At 39.2% G+C, this 20,474-nt stretch overlaps 1 protein-coding gene across 1 annotated transcript in view; it reads right to left on the bottom strand.

Annotated features, from left to right (window-relative positions):
* Positions 1–389: 389 nt before the first annotated feature.
* The window catches only part of LOC103603084 (succinate--hydroxymethylglutarate CoA-transferase-like), a gene marked incomplete at both ends in the record, with an annotated part of 188,054 nt that continues 167,969 nt past the window's right edge, over positions 390–20,474 (bottom strand). Inside the window, one exon of the mRNA XM_008587561.1 lies at positions 390–461. Coding sequence (XP_008585783.1) covers positions 390–461 — 72 coding nt within the window. The remainder of the gene's footprint in view (positions 462–20,474) is intronic.

Here is a 20,474-nt window from a genome sequence, read left to right as displayed (position 1 = left end):
AGGAAAAAAAATAAATCCCAGTGTTCAAATCCTTTTAAAATTGATTTTTTTTTCTTTCCCTTTTTGTTCGAGCTGGTAGACAGGTTAAGTTTTAGGATAATTTAAGTTACCATGATTCTTCATGTCAAATTATAGCCAGATACCACAGTTAAAAAAAAAAAAAACATACTGAGTGTTAATTTAGAACCCTGCCCTTACCATTTATAAGTATGAAAATGGTATACTTTTAGGTCCATTTTCATACTTATAAAAATGGTAAGGGCAGGGAGTCCTAAGTTTGTTATGGATTTAGCATCACTGTTCTAATAAGCAAATCTGAACTCTCCCTGGCTTTGTACAAAATTAACTGTTGCATATATCATCCGCCCATCCCAGTGATTATGGATTACCTTGCACACAGTAGCAAATTGTTGGTTATTTCCTGCTGCAATTACGAGAAAGCCGTCCTTGGTTTTAAAAGCCTAAAATAAATAAATACATACATAAATATATGTTTATATGTTGACAAGACCACAAAAGTTGGCTTTAATTTCTAAAACATCAATACAGAAAGCTCTTTCTAAAGCTACATTTTTAATTAATTTGATATCAACTAATTAGTATTTTTTCGCTTTTACTTGCATAGTGTTTTCATTTAGAATTTTCAAAGCACTTCCTAGCTCTTCTACTAACTGTTATAACATAGAAAAGAAAAAGAAAAAAAAGGTGACTGAGAAAAATAAAGAAGATACTGGAGTTTCATTATAACTCATTTCATGAAATTCTGTATACATTACAGAATGGATTAATGTTAAATTTTTCAAAGTTTTCTGTTTTGTTATTTTCCATTTTTCCTCATAGGGCAAATAACATTGTATGGCAAAATGGATTGTTTTCTACAAAGTTTTAAAGAAATACATGAGGAAAATAAGGAACAAAGGAGGAAGGGAGGGAGGAGAGGGATGAGGAAGTCAGAAAGGAAGGAAGGGCGAGTGAGCTGATGGAGTTCCATTTCTTCTTGGAAGATCTCAGATGTGAACTTCTGAGCAATTTTCACTTTTTAGTAGTGAAAATTGACACATCAGGATCTCTCTGGACCTCATGTGGCTTTATGTGCCTGAAAACACCTGTCCCTTTTTGGAGATAGGTTCAGCTGTATAGCCACAGACCCTTAAGTGGTGGGCACTCCCACCGCCCCCAATCCTTACCCATCTGGAGAACTTTTCAGCAACCCCTTCTCCATAGGATCACAGTGCAGTAGGAGGAACCGAATTTGACCACAGAAGGCCTCAATCCTACTTTCCCAAAGTAAATGAGATCTTCAAATTTCCTTTCTTTCTATGTACAAATTGCTCTGCACCTTCGCCTACTTTTTGTTCACTTACTCCTGAACTCATGTATCTTATTATCAAGATGACTTCCATCTTCCTTGGCAGGGCTTACCTATACTGCTGACCCTGGTGCTACCATTGACAACATCCTCCAGAACCTGCTCAATCATCTTTCATCCTCTCTTCATTTTCACTGAATCCTTCTCTTATGCTTACATACAAGCTCAGGTCTCCAATGAAAATATCATTAACAGCAACAAAAAAATTTCCATCAATCCCAACACCTCTCTCAAGCTCTTGAACCTTTCTGCCTTCCCTCTATCTCAAAATGACATAAAAGTGCCACCTGCCTATACCGCCTCACCAATACCATATTCCGATGCCCTTGGTCATCAGTATTCTTACCCTATCACTAACTAAAACTTACTTTCTTTCACATCTCTGTATTATTGGGTATTGTTAAGCATCCCAGCTCTTTCAGGAACCTGTCTCATCTCTAGGCTCTGTCCAGGCCATCTCCTGTCTCTCTGACCTGTCCTCCACATGCCCTTTAGACAGGATTTTCTTCTCCTCAGACATCAGCAACCCTTAAGTATCTGTCTTTCCCACACCTATTTCTTGCAGTAGCTAATAGCCACATGTGGCTATTACATTTAAATAAACTAAAATTAAATTAGCCAGTCACAAAAGACTACACATGGTGATTCCATTTTATGAAATATTCAAAATAGGCAAATCCACAGAAACAGAAAAAAGATGAGTGGCTGCCTAGGGCTGGGGAACTTGGAAAGTTGGGGAGAAATGGGGAGTGACTGCTATTGAGTAGTGGGTCTCTTCTTAAGGTAATAAAAATTGTGGTGATGCTTGTACAACTATTAATACACTAAAAATCATTGAACTATGCACTTTAAATAGGTGAATTGTATGGTATGTGAATTATATCTCAATAAAACTGTTATTTAAAAATTAAATTATCAATTCAGATCCACAGTCACACTAGCCACATGTCAAACATTCAAAAGCCACACCTGGCTAATGCTACTGTATTAGCCACAGGTACAGAACATCTCCATCATCACAGAAAGTTCTATTGTACAGCACTGGAGCTGGAAGACTGCTTTTTTTCTTCTCTTAGTCTTCCTAGCAGGGCTAACATGATATCTGAAGAATATTAGGCAATTAAGAAATGGTTGGCAAATGTTAAGGAATCAATCAAATGATTGTTTCCAGATAATAGAATTGTGGTGAAAATGAATCTCAAGTAAAACACTGTATAACAAGATTTTATTCTATTTACATTGTTGCTTATTTTGGCAAGGAATGCTATTAAGAAGATATCACGTTAACTATTTTAAACATTTTCCCTTGTCCACAAGGACAAAAATAAAGTTGGTGTCACAGATAAAGCATTATGTTTCTCAGACTACAGAAAGAGAATCTGCAACAGAGCTGCGAGTGAGGAACAAAGGATTTTGAGCTGAGACGTCTCATGAACTGCTGATAACTGGGAAGTTACATAGGTTGTTCATTTGCTTGCTTTTTGTGGGCAAAGTGAAGGGTGACGTGGGGATTGGATAGGTAAATGTAAAGTTACAACATGTTGTCCAATATAATGTAAAGGAAGTTTTTCAAACTTTTGGATCAGTGATATGTTTAAGTTTGCATTTTCTGGAGTGTTCATTTCTTTTTAATAAATGAAGAAATGCCAATTTCTTCCTTCAGCCTCCACCATATCATGAAATATATCTCTACCAATATAAAAATGAAAAATTTTCAAGCAGAGATAACTAGTCAATGATCATCAGAAAGTGAAGACTTAACAGCAGCTGAGCCACCAGAATATAATCAGACTAAAGAACACCAAAGAGATTTTGTAAGGATTAAGGTAAGATTATTATTAATTTTTTCAATTATTATTTGTTCTCTTTTATTATTGATACAGTACTTATTTAATAAATATATTTTAAATATGAGCTTTTTAAAAAATAACACACTATCACTATAGAAAATTGGTCAAGTACAAAAAAATAGGAGAAAAAAATTACCCATGATACCATTGCCCAAAAGAAATAACTTAATAAAACAAAATACTTCTTTCTAGTATCTTTGTATTCATTTTTACATAATTAATATCTTACTGTACATAAACTTCTAGCCTGCTTTTTTTCATTTAACATCCTATCACAAGCATTTTTTAATGTCACAATCATTTTTTAATGACCCAAAATATCTATTCCAAAATTTGCTTAAACATTCTCCATTAACTTAAGCTGGACGGTATTTTTGTTTTACTTTCAAATCAAACCCTATATCATACAGCTAATATCACAAATACAAAATTATTTAATTTCATAGTGAAACTCTGAAACAAAATGTCCAGCCTAAAGGAAAAGTGCAGGCCACATGAGATTTTATAGTAGGTGGACCTAATCTTGTCTTGTCTGGGGACTGTGAAGCCAGGAAAGATTCCCTAGAAAAGTGATCTCTGAGTTGAGACCTAAGAATTCATAGGCATTACTCAGGTAAAGAGCTGGGATAGGGACATCATTGCTGAGAACCTGTGGGGGGAGGAAGCAACACCCATGAGAGAATAGGAGGAAGTACAGACATGTGAGGCTGTGGAGACAGGAAGGGAGCCAGGTGAGGTCAAAGGCCATAGGAAATATGTTATTTATCATACAGCTAATGAGAAGTCACTAAAAGGACTTGAATGATCATGTCCACATTTGGAAAAGACCTCTCTGGCTTCAATGTAGAGAAATGATTGGAGGATAGGACTGGAAATAAGTAGGCCAATTAAGAGGCCGCTGTGAGGATCATGGCAAAAGATGATGGTGTCTTAGATGAGGGCCCTGATGATAGAGATGGAAGGAAACACATTCAAGAAATATTTAGATGGCAAAATCTACTGGAGATGCCAACGAATTGAATATGATAGTTGGGAGTTGAAGTCTGAGGGAGAGGAAAGTCGTGGATGACACTTGGATATCTAAGGAGCTTCTGAAATATTCCAGTGGAAATTTCACATGAGTAGGACTTGGGGACCAGATGAAAATCTGAGCCATAGATAAAAACTTCCAGAGAGTAAGATGAGGACTGAAGAATGCCCACAAGGTGGTCTTTCATTACTTCAGCAAGATGTGTCCTGGTGTCCTGATGAGAAGAGAAAGCATTTTTGAGTGGATCAAGTACTAAACAACAGTTAAGGAGATGCAGAGAGCACATGAAAACATCTGTGTGACAAGCGTAGCTGTGAAGGGGAGAAGCGAGCAAGGACACAGTTGCCGCTGTGTCGGTCTGGTGGTGGGAGGCTGAGGAATTCCCCCTGGATGCCTCTGCTTTCCTATAAAATAAGGGGTAAGGTCATCACCTGAGAGTAGATCAAGTACTAAACAACAGTTAAGGAGATGCAGAGAGCACATGAAAACATCTGTGTGACAAGAGTGGCTGTGAAGGGGAGAAGCGAGCAAGGACACAGGTGCCACTGTGTCGGTCTGGTGGTGGGAGGCTGAGGAATTCCCCCTGGATGCCTCTGCTTTCCTATAAAATAAGGGGTAAGGTCATCACCTGAGAGTAGGGTGGGGAGATATGAGATGAGAAGGCTGAAAAGAGTGGAGAAGTTCTGACTTATCACTGAAGAGAGTGGGAGAACGCAGTGACCAGATGAACACAACTGGAATGCTGGCATGTTAAGAGGCCAGTTGAGTGATTTTCCCCATCATCTCTCAGTTACCCAGACATATAATAAATGTATATTAACATTCACCAGGTTTAGGGTTTTGCCAGATGGATGTGGCAAAAAGATACAGGTGTAGGAAAATTAGAAAACTAGCCAGGATGTTATTAAGCAATGAGCCATGAACTATCTGAATAAAGGAAGAGGGTGGTAAAGATAGGAAGAAGTTATAAATGGGGCAAAGGAAGAGGTGTCAGTAGATCAGAAGTCCTGATGAAGTCTAAGAATAGTCATGATGGGAGAATGTGAACAGGCAAAGTGGAAGAAGAGGAGACAAGGCCTGGTCAGAATGTAAAATGCTTCCTTCAGTGATTTTATGAGTGAAGTGATTTCAAGTTAGGACTAGAGCCACTGTGTGAAGTGCATAAGGTAGTTGCTGATACGAGGTAGGGAGTCAACATTCGAGTATATCATGATTATTAAATAAATACTAATATACAAGGTCCCACATAAAAGGAATTCCCCAGTGTATTCTAAGCCCTTAGGTCCTGACTCTCAGGCCCTCACAAATCCTGCAAACCACTCCTCCCCCTCTCCTCCTCATTCCCTTGGTTGCCTCACTCTTCATATCAGGCAAGACAGCGACAGCATGCCATGTGCACATACACCCCTAGCAGACCTTCCATCTAGGGAGAGCTCAAACCCAAGCACCTAACTGGGCTGCAAACACTCATAGCTGGGGTGTTTCTCTTGTAAGGAGTTCAACTCTCAGGAGGAAAGAAACAATTGCTTCTGCATAAAATGATGTGGAGAGAGGGCAGCAAGGGCAAGTGTCTATAGTTTAAAAAGACATGGCCCAAACCAAGCCTTTCCTCATAGGAGACCAGATTTTTACTATTCCTGAGAAAAGAAATCCTCGTCACTATGAGTTGTGCTAATTAAAGTGTGATAAGATTCGCTGGTACGGAGACTAAACAGAACTTGCACAGTTCTCTTCACAATCCAGTCATAATCAACTTCCTCTCCTGAGAGGTTTTTCAAGACAGAGACTATTGATGGGTGAAGGGATTAGATATCCCAACCAAACTGAAGAATTTCATAAGCAAATTGGGAGACATGGAAAGCAAATGGGCATGGAGGTTCAGAGTTTAGTTCCTCTAGTTAGAACAGTTTCAGATGTAAGATGTGACCACACCTGATGGAGGGGGGTGGAGATGTAAGATACAAGAATAGAGAATATTGAGCAGAGGGAAGGCAAAGAAATAAGAAGGTCAATCTGGAATTTCTGTTACTCTTGGAATTTTCTAGTCCTTCCCAGAGACTTTGGTTTCTGGGTTTCCAGGCATGCTAGTCTGGTGTGATGATGGCCAAATTATTAAGCTGACTAAAGATGCAAACACAAAAGGACTTACAGAAGCCCCACATCGACTCAATATATCAGATAATCAAATGGGAACAGGAAAAAGGTACAACTGGAGCTTCCTGTGTTATCTTCTTAAGCTACCAAACCAGTGCATCAAATGTTTTCTCTGGCCTAAATAAAATGCGTACAATTGGTAGTATGTCTACTTCAAGAACAAGAGCAGAAACTTCAAGCCTTCCTGGGGCTACTCACTTTTTAACAAGATTTTCTTCCACAAAAGGTAAACATTGCTAAATGACTTCATCATCCACTGGAAAAAGACATTCCGTGAAGTTTAACTCACTGCCATGAGAATGTTTTCTGGAATGTCAAGCAGTTATTGACTTCTGGGTCTGTGCTAGTACATCGTGACAAATATAGAGCACTATTTCCTACCACTAACAGTTCAGTTCACCTTATGGAGCTGGAGCTGGGCCGAGCCAGATGGGAGTGCGGCACAGCCTGCTCACAAATCAGGAGCAGCGGCATCTATGAGATAGAATGCTGCAACAAATGGTAAACAGCCCAGGAGCCTCCAATCTCACCTACTACCAATTTGGCTTTGTCTGCACATTTTTCACACGGAATAAACCATTTTTGAGAACTCATTGCTAAATACAAGCCTTTGTCTTGAATTATACAATTCTAAAGGAGCCTTGAAAGCAGAATTATATACTAATTTCCTGCCCCAGATCCAGGCTAGGATTTGCCAATTCCATAGGAAGTTTAAATGTTCAGAGATATACTTGAGGCTCCTTAAATAAATTAAATTATACTTTATATCAAACATATCTAGGATTTTCGATCACTCAGTTTCTGATACTCAGTGTGGAGGTAATAGTAGGGAGGGAAATGGGAAGCTGTCTTAATCTTTTCATATTCTTCACAACTTTTGTCAATGGAGATTATTTTTCTCATAAAGGAAGTCCTTTGTGAGGAAAGCCTACTATTACTCAAAAAGAAAGTCATGTATCTTGGACACAATATAAAATGGCACATGGAGTTTTTCTTCCTGATAAGAATGGGCTAGAAATTGGTTTTGATGGTTTTGAACTGATTGTATGATAAAGACTCTCAAGCCAGAGTATTTGGAACAGCCTACCAAAAGCATCTACAATTTAGTGGAAAGTAACCAAAAAATGCTGGATAGATGTCCATTTTGATTTTTCAGGAACACTCCAAGGCAAAAGTCCTTGCCTGTATCAAGCATTTTTTAAGTACTCTGTGTTGTATCTAAACATGTTACAACAATCACAGTTCTATACCAGTTATGTACCATGCATGAAAATGTCATTTCTGACAATCAGCCGACATTTACCTCAGACTGGTTAAAAGAATGTATATACCAGAACTTTAGTCAAGCTGTCACCACAACATTTCACTACCTTCAAACAAGGAATCAAGCTAGAAAAGGATATTAAACTACAGTTACAGTAAAAATATTCTAAAGTAGATTATAGAGTGGACTGCCAAAAAAGTTTTCCTGACATATCTTGATTCCATCATATATCAAAATGTATCAGTGACAAAACACAGGGCATACACACTAAAACAGGGAGTAGGGGGAGACCCTGATATTAGCCTTGCCCACTAGACCTGATTAGGTGTTGGGGTACAGCTCAGCTGATGGAAGAACTTCAGCTCGAGTATGGAACATTTGAGTAAGCATGGTGCAGGAAAACAGTCAGCAAGGTGAAGTGTGGGGTATGGGAAGGGAAATGGGTAAAAATTCTTGATAGAACAATTCCTGAAAAAATGTACAGTGGGAGGCTGCAAAGTCCCAGCTATGGGGATGAGGCTCAGAAACTTGGCTCCAAAGTCCTACATAAGGAATCGTAGGATAGGATACATAAAGATAGCAAGGAAAAGGATGGAGGAACAAGAACCAGGCAATGGGAGGCTGCAAAGTCCCAGCTATGGGGATGAGGCTCAGAAACTTGGCTCCAAAGTCCTACGTAAGGAATCGTAGGATAGGATACATAAAGATAGCAAGGAAAAGGATGGAGGAACAAGAACCAGGCAGTTAACACAGTAAGAAACTCAGAGAATGTAAGCAAAAGCAGAAACCCAAGCCTTTAGGGCCGGCCAGGTGGCGCGCTGCTACAGTGCGCTGCTTGGGAGCGCAGCGGCGCTCCCGCCGAGGGTTCGGATCCCACATACAGACAGGTTCCCGCCCACTGTCTTCCACTGGCTTGTGTCCTTCTCCACGAGGCCACTCCATGCTGCTCCTGTGCATGGGCTTCTTCCCACTGGGATCCCTTGGCTGTGACTGTGGGGACATATGCTGAATGCTCTAGGCATTTGCGTGGATGCTGTCATTGAAAGCCCACAATGGCTGCACCAGGTGTAGGTGGACACGTGATGAAACTGAGGCCAAGGGAGGTTGACTTAGTGGCCGTGCTTCCTGTAGCCAATGAGGGGCAACATCTGTCCCATTCCAGAGTTGCCCCCTGGTCTACACCTGTCCTTGACCCTCCCTCGACTTGCTTGGGAGCGCAGCGGCGCTCCCGCCGAGGGTTCGGATCCCACATACAGACAGGTTCCCACCCACTATCTGAGCGAGGTGCGGGTGCAACACTGAGGGTTGCGATCCCGTTGCCGGTCCCGGTCCGGTACAGGCGCGACACTGAGGGTTGCGATCCGTTGCCGGACACAAAAAAAGACAAAAAAAAGAAAGAAAGAAAGAAACCCAAGCCTTTGCACAGAGGCATACGAAGCAAGGAGAGTGGCCCCTGGTGTGTGTAGGTGTCAGGATGGCAGGTAAAAGCAACTTAGAGTCCAACATGCTGGCCTACTGTAGTTACACCCAGGATCTAGGACAATATCTGGTATATAATAAGAGCTTCATACATACATTTTGCTAAATCAACACCAATGTGTGAATGCTGGATCACAGCAACCTAGTCAATTCAAGAAATATTAGACACTATATGAAAGGCTTGGAGGCAAAACTGGGAAGCACAAAATAGAGGAGAGAGGAAATATGAGGGACTCAAAGACACAGACCAACTGAGAATGGAAAACACACTAAGAATCCAATCCCACAACAAACTTCCTTCCTCACAGATGATCACCCAAGTTTAAGGGTGAAGATAAGTTAAAGGCAGATGATGAATGTTTTTCCCTTAGGAGTTCCAGGTGTGTCCTGTAGTTGAAACAATGAGGGCCTCTGTCCCCCTAATTAGGTACTTCTCATTCTTTTCACCATGGCCAAAATTTAGTCTGGTGGCATATAGAATCAGTCTCAGTACTCTTTCCAGCAAACACTCCAGATAGCTACTACCAAGTAATCAGAAAAGTAAAATGGATTTGCATTCCAAATATAAAATGGGTTCCTGTACAGAGGCTTGCAATCTAAAATATACATATTCCCCAAACATCTTTGGACCTGGCAGACCATGGAGAGTGTTAGTGGCTATTCGGATCAGTCCATGGAGAATGAGTGCTTATGGGAGGGCCCCGCTAACCCACAGGAGCAGGTAACATGTAGTCTTCATGGAATATCCAATTGTTTAAAATGAGCCCACTCCACGGTCAGAAAAAGCTTAGGGAAGGCTCCATCGGAGAGATGTGTAGACATTTCTAAGTGAGGAAAGTGATGGAAAAGGTAGTAGTCGAAAAGCATCTGGCAGGACCTTGATAAGATGGCCATATTTCAGGGTCTAGATTTGTTCTTTAAAAGACTCGCTCCTTGTCCTGGATGATCAGATCTGGGAGCCTATCTCAGGCAAACCAACATGCATTTGAGATTAAGGTAGATACCAGAAGGATAAATTGCTACTGTAACTTGAAAGAACTATATTACAACCCAGAATACTTAAAGACTATATGACCAAGGAATTCTCTCCCTAGGAAACATAATCAGAAGTCAAGATGATCAGAGGGTTGAGCATAGTTTAATTGTTTCCTGTCTTACATCCCCATGAATCTGGATACAGAGTTAAGCGTGAATCTGAGGGATCAGTAGGGCCTTCTGTGTGTGACTATAAAAGGAGGGAAAAATAGGCCCAGGCTTATTCAACAGAGGGGAGCCATGCTGAATTGCTAGAGGATCAAGGTCTCAAAATGTACCTCAACCACTTCCAGTCTATGAAATACTCATGAGAATAAACATGCAATCTGAATATTATTCTGTATATTCCTATGTTTCAATCATTGGTTATCCAAAACAGTTGGACTCACATGGGCTCACACACCATGACTGAGGTCATGGAAGTGTTATTTATGCAAGATTTGCAACAAAATTTAGACCAACTGGGAAGTTGTCCCTTCAAGCATAACTTAGCGGAGCCATTAGAAACATTCTTCCAAAACAACATGAAAAAATATGCAAGATTTGCAACAAAATTTAGACCAACTGGGAAGTTGTCCCTTCAAGCATAACTTAGCAGAGCCATTAGAAACATTCTTCCAAAACAACATGAAAAAAATTTTCAGTAAGTCCTTGCAGTAGGTCAGAAGATGAAGAAAGCAGTCATTCTTTCCTGGTCTCTATAACCACGTAAGAAAAGATACTTGCTATTTCTATGGCCCCCCACCAAACATTAACAAGTCATATTAGCTAAACAGTCAAAGGTAGCATAGAGTCTCTTTTATTTCAGAGTTTATATACCTGTTTCAGTAATTGATATATTTTGTTCCTCTGAGATTCCTGCCCTGTTAATAAAGGTGGGAACTACTTAGGAATTTCTATGCACAGGAACAGATAGTGCTGGAAATAATTTATCATTCCCTGTCTCCTCAAACACTACAATTCTTTAGCCCGATTACATTAGATATGTTTAATTTCTACTTTAGCTCAAACCCCTTGAAGAAGCAGCTCTATACATCGTGCAACCGACTGTTCCTCATTCCCAGTTGAAGGACATCATTCCCAAGCCAGACAATGGATTCACTGGGCCAGAATCAATTACATCAGCTTGAGGGTACAAATGGTTGTGTGGAGGTGGAATAGGATGCCCGCATTAGGCTTAAGTAAGAAAGAAAGTCACAGAAAGACTGAAACTGAGACAAAAGATCAGACATATACACAACAGAGATACGGACTAAGCAACTGCCTCACTCCTAATAGCATCCTGAGTCTCATGAATCCAAACTGTACTTTTGTTTCTGTGAAATCTCTGTAACCTTACAATAACCTCCCCCTTACCTGCCCCAGCCCCGTTTATCTGAGTTAGACTGCATTTCTGTCTATTGAAACCAAAAAAGACTCATAGATTTCCCAAATTGTGCCACATGATGCAAATTCAAGATCACAGTATCACTAGAGTTCTTTTGCATAATAGAGCTTGGGGGGAGCAGTGAAGAAGAAGGCAGGGTCTACACCTTGTGAACTCATCTGTTTGCCTAGCACAGGGCCTAGCATATTGGGAGGACCTCATACTTATATTTACTTGGAAATGGTTTTATACTAGAGATTTTCAACCAGCATTTCCCCAACTAGATCCACAAAACACTATTCCATAAAGTGTTAATTAGACTCTTTTCTCTCTCTCTATCAGCACCATATACAAACCCCTCTTTTCATCTCAAATAAGTTTGTGAAATCCAAGTTCAGCAGAGTTTTTTTCCACTATCCTTTTCTAAACTCTTAATGTGCTAGAGAATTTATGAATTTCCAAAAGAGACCTAGAATTTTTAAACAGAGTTTCCCAAATAAGTTTAATCATGAAAGTCTTTTTTGAAGGCGTACCAATTAATTTCTCCCAGAAGAATGAGTGTTCCACAGAACAATCTGAGAAGGGATAGGTAACCTACCAGAACTACATAGGTGCAGGGACCCTGCTGACAGCCAAAAGAACCTGTAGGTATGATCTTTCATTTTCTCTAATTTTATTTTCACAAATTAACTGATTTATTCTGTTCGATTTAATATTATCCCTTCAAAAGGACAAACCATGTTTACAATTTTATGCTAGTCTCTAAATAAAGGCTTTGGATAAATACCAAACCAAAACTGCTATGACTTATTTTACCTTAATGCATCCAAATAGCTCAGTTTTTTCTCAATGTGATAGCTAATTATAGGATGTTTTTAAAATCTGATCATGAAATCTTGTTAATCGGGTATTAAGAGCAGAGAATGATATTTGCAAGTACCAAATAGTTTATGTTCTTCAGGAACTTCTCTCAACATGTTGTTAAATTAAAAATTCAGTTTTTAACTATCTAACTATATATAATAAATTCTTTTACTTCTCAGATAGTCATCCTTCTCTGCTTCCGTTTTCGTACCATTCATTTATTCCTTTCCTCCATATAATATGACTTCTATTCCAGTCCTCCACCAAAATTACTCTCAAATGACATCTTAGTCACAAACACTTTTTCTGTTTTCCCATTTCTTGACCTCCTTGCCCCCAAACGCTACTCTCCTTTTTTTCCAAGAAGAAACTACACAATCTTCCTTCTTTCCAATTGCCATTTTTTCCCTTCTGTGTGGTATTTCCTGAGGTCTTCTCCTCGGCCAGCTTCTCTTCCTTCTCCTCACCCTTTCATTCTGTGACCTCACTCACTCCCATGACTTCTATATGGATGAGCTCTGTAACACTGATCCACTGCAAGCTCTGTTACTACATTCCTCAAAGTCAGTAATCAAAACTGAACTCACTACCATCTGAACCACGATAGGGACAAGATGGGAAATTGCACTTGAGGAGCACCCTCGTAAAGCCAGGACACATAAAGACCTGTTTTACTTGTAAAGAATGTCAGTGAGACTGGCAGCAGAAACCTCAGCATCAATTAGAGAAGCCAGGTGACAATGCTAGATAAAATAACTGTCAAAACAGAATTTTAGACCTAATATGTAAAGAATGTCAGTGAGACTGGCAGCAGAAACCTCAGCATCAATTAGAGAAGCCAGGTGAGAATGCTAGATAAAATAACTGTCAAAACAGAATTTTAGACCTAATAGTCGCTAGAGCTCAGGGGAAGAGGAGAAAAGACCCACAGAGTTCATGAAGGCAGGAAAACCACAACAAAAGGAAGAGAAGATCGCTCCCACCATTTCAAGCCCTAGCCGTGTTATGGCTGGAGCTGGTGAGCATGTGGAGCAAGAGCTGGCAAAAGCCGCTGCTGTGTCCTTTGTATGAAGTTGTTTGGAGGCAGCAGGGGAGAAGAGGGCCTTGGTGGCTGCCAGGTCAGCAAGACCACTAACAGGGTTCTTGTGGATACACATAGGAGCAACAGGTCACAGACAAGGAGAAAAGGAGTCACTCAGAGACAGATACCAGTGAGTCATCTTAAGGGACTGGTACATGGCCAGTCCTATGGGAAGTGTCTGGAGTGCAGGCAGTGGGGAGACAGGTCACTGGGGGAGCATCAGGGCTCAGCATGAACAGCTGACCTGCCCTCCAGTCAGCATGGGCCCACTCGGTGGAGACTGATCAGGAATATGGAACTGCAGGGGGAGCAGTTTGCTGAAAAGACTCATGCCCAGACCAAAGTTTCCACACAACCCATGTGTACCTGATCTCACAAGACACAGAAGTGCTTACAAGGTCAACAATTAAAACCTGAGCTGCACAAAAAGCCTTCCCCAGGGATTCAGCAGCAAAGCAGCAATGTAGCTCAACCACAGGACTCAAGTACAAGTCCCCACAGGAAGTTCCCCCATTTTAGAAGTAAGCAAAGGAAAACAAATTAGTTCCAGCGCAGAGTTTAAGTGGTGGGAACAGCAAATAATCCAACACAGAATTGAAAATAAAAAACAAAATACCCACAGATAAGAGACAAAGTTTGATATTAGCCAGTAAAGGACTCACATCACCAAAGAACACCTATAATACCTAGAAGAACTGGAAGCCCCCTGGACTCCAAAACTGGGGAGAGAAGAGGGCTGTGGGCCACAGCCACACCCCCGATGACCACAAGCAGCCCAGTGACAACCACCAGGCCACCACAGGAAGCACCCTGGGATCCCAAGCCAGGGTGGTGGGGTGCCAAGAGTCTCAGCAATGCCCCACTCCCGACATCCACAACCAGCCCAGTGACAACCACCAAGCCACCATCAGAAGTGGCCAGGCTCATGAGCTGGGGCAGTGGTGGACCAAGGGCCTCAGCCATGCCCCCCCAACAACTGCAACTAGCCCAGCAATGACCAAGCCACTGCTGGAAGCCCCCTGGTCTTCCCTGCCAGAATGAGGGGTATGCCATGGGCCTCAACCACACCCCCCGTTCCTCCTCCCTCCACCCTGTTTCCCTCCACCTTTCCCTCTCCCCTTCCCCCCAACTGCTCCATAACATCTTAGAATGTAAAAAAAAAAGGATAATAATAAATAAATTTTAAGGAAACAAACAAAGGTAACATGTCACACTATGAAAAATCAATAGCTAATTCTCAAAAAAAAATTAGACCTAATTAAAATATTCTTAAAGCATGATCTTGATATAAAATCATTTTCAGACTCACAAAATCTGAGAGATCTTATCACCACCAGATCCTCACCAAAGCAATTTCTAAAGAATAAACTTAGGAAAGGAGAAAATTGAACCTCAAAGAACTGAGGTAGAAAAGGGAATGATGAGAATATGAAATAATAAACATATGAGAAAATCTAAGAAAACACAGATACAGAAAACAGTAATAATAATGATGATGACTACAGTACTAGTGGACATTAACCACTATGATCTCTCTTCACGAGAGAATCAGATATAGGGTGATGTTAGGAAGATGATGGAGTAAGAGGACCCAGACCCTCCTTCCCTGCACATAGTCACTGATTCAACAACTATACACAGGCCAATTTCCCTTATCAGAAATCCATAAAAGTTAACAGGCTCCTGCACTGCATGCAAGCACAAAACCAGCCACACCAAGGCCTATAAGAAAATTTGTGACAGTCACTCACCATAGCCCATCCCCCCAGTTTAGCACAGCACATTGGAAGAAAACTCCCAGCTCCCAGCTTCCAGGTTCTCCCTGGGGAAGGAGAAGACTAAAACATACATCCAACTGTACAGGATTTTCAGGGAACTGCCCAAGGGACTGGCTTCTGTCTCACCCAACTTGGAGCATTGACAGGACCTGGCATAATGTAGAAGCCTGGAGGCTACTGAGAACAAAAGGGAGCTGTGAAGTTTTCACAGCTCCAGAAAACTGGCAGTAGCTCAGACAAACACCAGAGGAAGCAAGAGATTATGATCTCTTGGGAGGAAAATTTTTAAAAAGGTACATTCCTCTAATGTAATTTACACACACAAGTCCAGAGAAGATGTAACCACAGAAAATATTGGAAAAGCCCCTGTAATCTCTAGTCAGGTTATTTGGTGAAAGTCTTTCCCTGCACAAAGATAGTCCATAAAGACTGGGAGAGGCAGCAATTTTTTCAAATGTGAGGATCCCAACATGAAGTTACAAGGCAAAGAAAGAAACAGGAAAACATGGCTCAATCAAAAGACCAAAACAAATTTCAAAAAACCAACCCTAAAAAAACAGAGCTATATTAATTACCTACCAAAGAATTCAAAACAATCATCATAAAGATGTTCAATCACCTCAGGAAAATGATGTACAAACAAAATGAGAATATCAACAAAAATACAGAAAACAAAAAATAACCAAACAGACATTTTAGAGTTAAAGAATACAATAACTGAATTGAAAAATTCACTAGAGGGATTCAACAGCAGACTTAATAAAGCAGAAGAAAGAATCAGCAAACTCAAAGACAGGTCACTGGAAATTACCCACTCAAAAGAACAAAAAGAAAAAGAATGAAAACCAGGGAAGAAAGCCTAGGGACTTATGGAACATCATCAAGTGACCAATACATAGGTTAAGGAAGTTCTAGAAGCACAAGAGAGAGAGAAAGGGCAGACAGCATATTTGAAGAAAAATGGGCAAAAAGTTCCCAACTCCAAGGAAGGAAAGAGACATTCGGCTTCAAGAAGCCCAGAGGACACCAACTATACTAAACACAAAGGAGTCCACACAGAGATACATCATTATCAAATCGTCAAAAGTCAAAGACAAAGAGAGAATTTTGAAACTAGCAAGATAAAAGTGAAATCATATAAGAGGAAGCTCTCATAAGATGATCAGAGGGTTTTTTTCCAGCAGAAACCTTGAAGACCAGAAGGTGAGATGATATATAGAAAGTGCTGAAAAAAAATATCAACCAAGAATACTATATCCAGCAAAACAGTCCTTCAAAAATGAGGGGAGATACAGAAGGAAAGTTCTTCAACATAATAAAGGCCATTTATGAAAAACCCACAGCTAACATTATAATCAATGGGGAACAGAACTCCCCTGGGCTACCAAGCCAGGGAGCAGGTAGGGCTGAGGGACTCAGCCATGCCCCCCCAACATGTGCAAACAGTCCAGTGATGACCACCAAGCTGCCACAGGTATCACCCCAGGCTCTCCTGAGCTGGCAATCGGGGGCCTCAGGCCTCAGCCATGCCTGCCCCCAACACCTGCAACCAGCCCAGCAATGACCAAGAAACCACTGGAAGCCCCCTGGTCTACCCTGCAGGAATGAGGGAGATGCCACAGGCCTCAACCTCACCCCTCCTCCTTCCTCCTTCTCCCATGCTATTTCCTTCCTCTTTCCTTCTCCTCCTTTCCCCCAACTGCTCCACAACATCGTAGGATGTAAAAAAATAATTTTAATAAATAAACTTTTAAAAAACTCATATGGAAAAACAAAAGACCATGAATAGCCAAAGCAATCCTGAGCAAAAAAAGTAAAACCAGAGGCATTACGTTATCTGAATTCAAATAGTACTACAAAGCTATAGTAAACAAAACAGCATGGTTCTGGCATTAAAAATAGACACATAGACCAATGGAAAAGAATAGAGAACCCAGAAATCAACCCAGGTACTTACAGCCAACTGATCTTTGACAAAGGAACCAAGAACATACATAGGGGAAAGGACAGCCTCTTCAGCAAATGGTGCTGGAAAAACTGGGTATCCATGTGTAAAAGAATGAAACTAGACCCATACCTCTTGCCATATACCAAAATCAACTCAAAATTGATTAAAGACTTAAGTACAAGACCTGACATGATTAAATCCTAGAAGAAAATATATGGTAAAAACTTCAGGATGCAGGACTGCACAATGATTTTACAAATAAGACCACAAAAGCACAAGCAACAAAAGAAAAAAAAATCAAATGGGATTCTATAAAACAGAAAAGCTTCTGCACAACAGAAGAAACAGAGTGAAAAAACCTACAGATTGGAAGTAAATATTTGCAAACTATACATCTGACAAGGGATTAATATCCAGAATATACAAGGAACTCAAAATCATAGTGAAAATAAATAAATAAATAAATAAATAAATAAATAAATAAATAAATAAATAAATAAATAAATAAATAAATAAATAAATAAATAAATAAATAAATAAATAAATAAATAAATAAATAAATAAATAAATAAATAAATAAATAAATAAATAAATAAATAAATAAATAAATAAATAAATAAATAAATAAATAAATAAATAAATAAATAAATAAATAAATAAATAAATAAATAAATAAATAAATAAATAAATAAATAAATAAATAAATAAATAAATAAATAAATAAATAAATAAATAAATAAATAAATAAATAAATAAATAAATAAATAAATAAATAAATAAATAAATAAATAAATAAATAAATAAATAAATAAATAAATAAATAAATAAATAAATAAATCCTTTATGGAAAACAGTATGGAGGTTTCTCAAACAGCTACAGATAGATCTACCATACGATCCAGCAATCTCACTACTGGGGTACATACCCAAAGGAATGGAAATCATCAGGTCAAAGGGATACCTGCACTTCCATGTTCATCACAGCTCTGTTTACAATAGCCAAGAGTTGGAACCATCCTAATGTCCATCAATGGATGACTGTATAAGGAAAATATGGCATATATACACAGTGGAACACTACTAAGCCATAAAAAAAGAAGAAAATTCTGCCATTCACAGCAACATGAAAGAGCTTGGAGAAAATTATGTTAAATGAAACAAACCAGAAACAGAAAAAGAAATACTGTATGTCCTCACTCTTAATTGGGAGGAAAGAGAGAAAGAGAGACAGAGAGAGACAGAAGCGAGAGACAGAGAGAGAAAAGAGAGAAAGACCAACCATAATACTGAACTTTCAGGAGAGAACAGGTCTATAGTTACTAGAGGTGGGAAAAGGGGAGGGGAAGGTGAGTTAGGGAATAATTTGGTAAGGGACACAAAGAATAATTATGACTTGTAATGATGAACATGTTAATAATATTGATTTGAACATCACATACATCACAAAAATACTGAGAGTCAACTCTATATCCCATAAATATGTATATTCAACTGTTTCAATTCAATAAATAAATAAATCGGTAGCACATTAATACACAAATAATTACCTAACTGAAATAGAAACCATGAAAACAATCCCATTTACAATAGCATCAAAAAAAAATAAAACACCTAGAAATAAATTTAACAAAGGAGGTGAAAGATCTGTACACTGAAAACTATAAACATTGATGAAATAAATCTAAAAATACAAAAATAAATGGAAAGATATACCATGCTTATATATTAGAAGAATTAATATTGTTAAAATGTCCAACCCAAAACAATATACAGATTCAATGCAATCTCCATCAAAATCCCAATGGTATTCTTCACAGAGATAGAAAAATCAATCCTAAAAGTCATACTTTCAGATTATAAAAGACCCCAAATAGCCAAAACAATTCTCAGAAAGAAAAAACAAGTTGGTGGCACCACACTTCCTGGTTTAATATTGTATTACAAAGCTAGAGTAATCAAAATATTATGGTTCTGGCATAAAAACAGACCAGTGGAACAGAATAGAGAGGCCAGAAATAAATTCAAGCATACGACATCAACTAATTTTTGACAAGGGCACCAACAGAACACAATGCAGAACGGACAGTCCTTCCAATAAATGATGCTGAGAAAACTGGATTTCCATGTGCAAATGAATGAAATTGGACCCTTATCTTAACCATACACAAAAATCAACTCAAAATGGATACAAGACCAGAGATTATAAAATTCCTGGAAAAGAACAAGGAGGAAAAACCTCCTGGACATTGGCCTTGGTAACAATTTTTTAAATATCACACCAAAAGCTCTGGCCACAAAAGCAAAATTAAATAAACAGGACTACATTAAACTAAAAAGCTTCTACATAGCAAGGGAAACAATCAACTAAATGAAATGGCAGCCCGTAGACTGGGAACAAATATTTGTGAACCATATATCGGATAAGTGGTAAATATCCAAAATTTATAAAGAACTCATACAACTCAATAGTGGTAAAACAAATAACTTGATTTAAAAATGAGCAAAAGACCTGAACAGACATTTCTCCAAAGACATAAAAATGGCCAACAGGCATATGAAAAGATGCTCGAGAACATTATTCACCAGGGAAATGCAAATCAAAGCCACTATGAGATATCACCTCACACCTGATAGAATGACTATTACCAAAAAAGAAAAGAACAAGTGATAGTGAGGATGTGGAGAAACTGGAACGTTTGTGCACTGTTGATGGAAAAGTAAAACAGTGCAGCCCCAAGTAAAAGCAGTATGGAGGTTCCTCAATAAATAAATAAATAAAACTATCAAATGATCTAATAATCCCACTTCTGGATATTAATCCACAAGAATTGAAATCAGTATCTCAAAGAGGTATATGTACCTGCACTCCCATGTTCACTACAGCATTATTCACAGCAGCCAAGAGGTGGAAACAACCTCAATGTCCACCAATGGATAAAAGGATAAACAAAATGCAGTATATATATATATATATATACAAGGGAATACTATTTATGCTTAAAAAGAAAGAAATCCCATCATACACTACAGTATGTGTGAACCTTGAGGATGCTATGCTAAGTGAAATAAAACAGTCACTGAAGGACAAAGACAAGTACGTCATGACTCCACTTAGATGAAGTATCTCTGGTAGACACACTCACAGAAGCCCAGAATGGTGGCTGCCAGGGGCTGGAGGGAAGGGGAAATGGGAAGTTTCTGTTCAGTGGGTACAGAATTTCAATCATATGAGATGAAAGAAGTGTAGAGATCTTCT

The sequence above is a fragment of the Galeopterus variegatus genome, unplaced genomic scaffold (assembly GCF_000696425.1).
Source record: "Galeopterus variegatus unplaced genomic scaffold, G_variegatus-3.0.2 Scaffold4435, whole genome shotgun sequence".
NCBI lineage: Eukaryota > Metazoa > Chordata > Mammalia > Dermoptera > Cynocephalidae > Galeopterus > Galeopterus variegatus.
The sequence above is the reverse complement of the archived record's forward strand: the minus strand, read 5'-3'. Positions and strand labels throughout refer to the sequence as shown.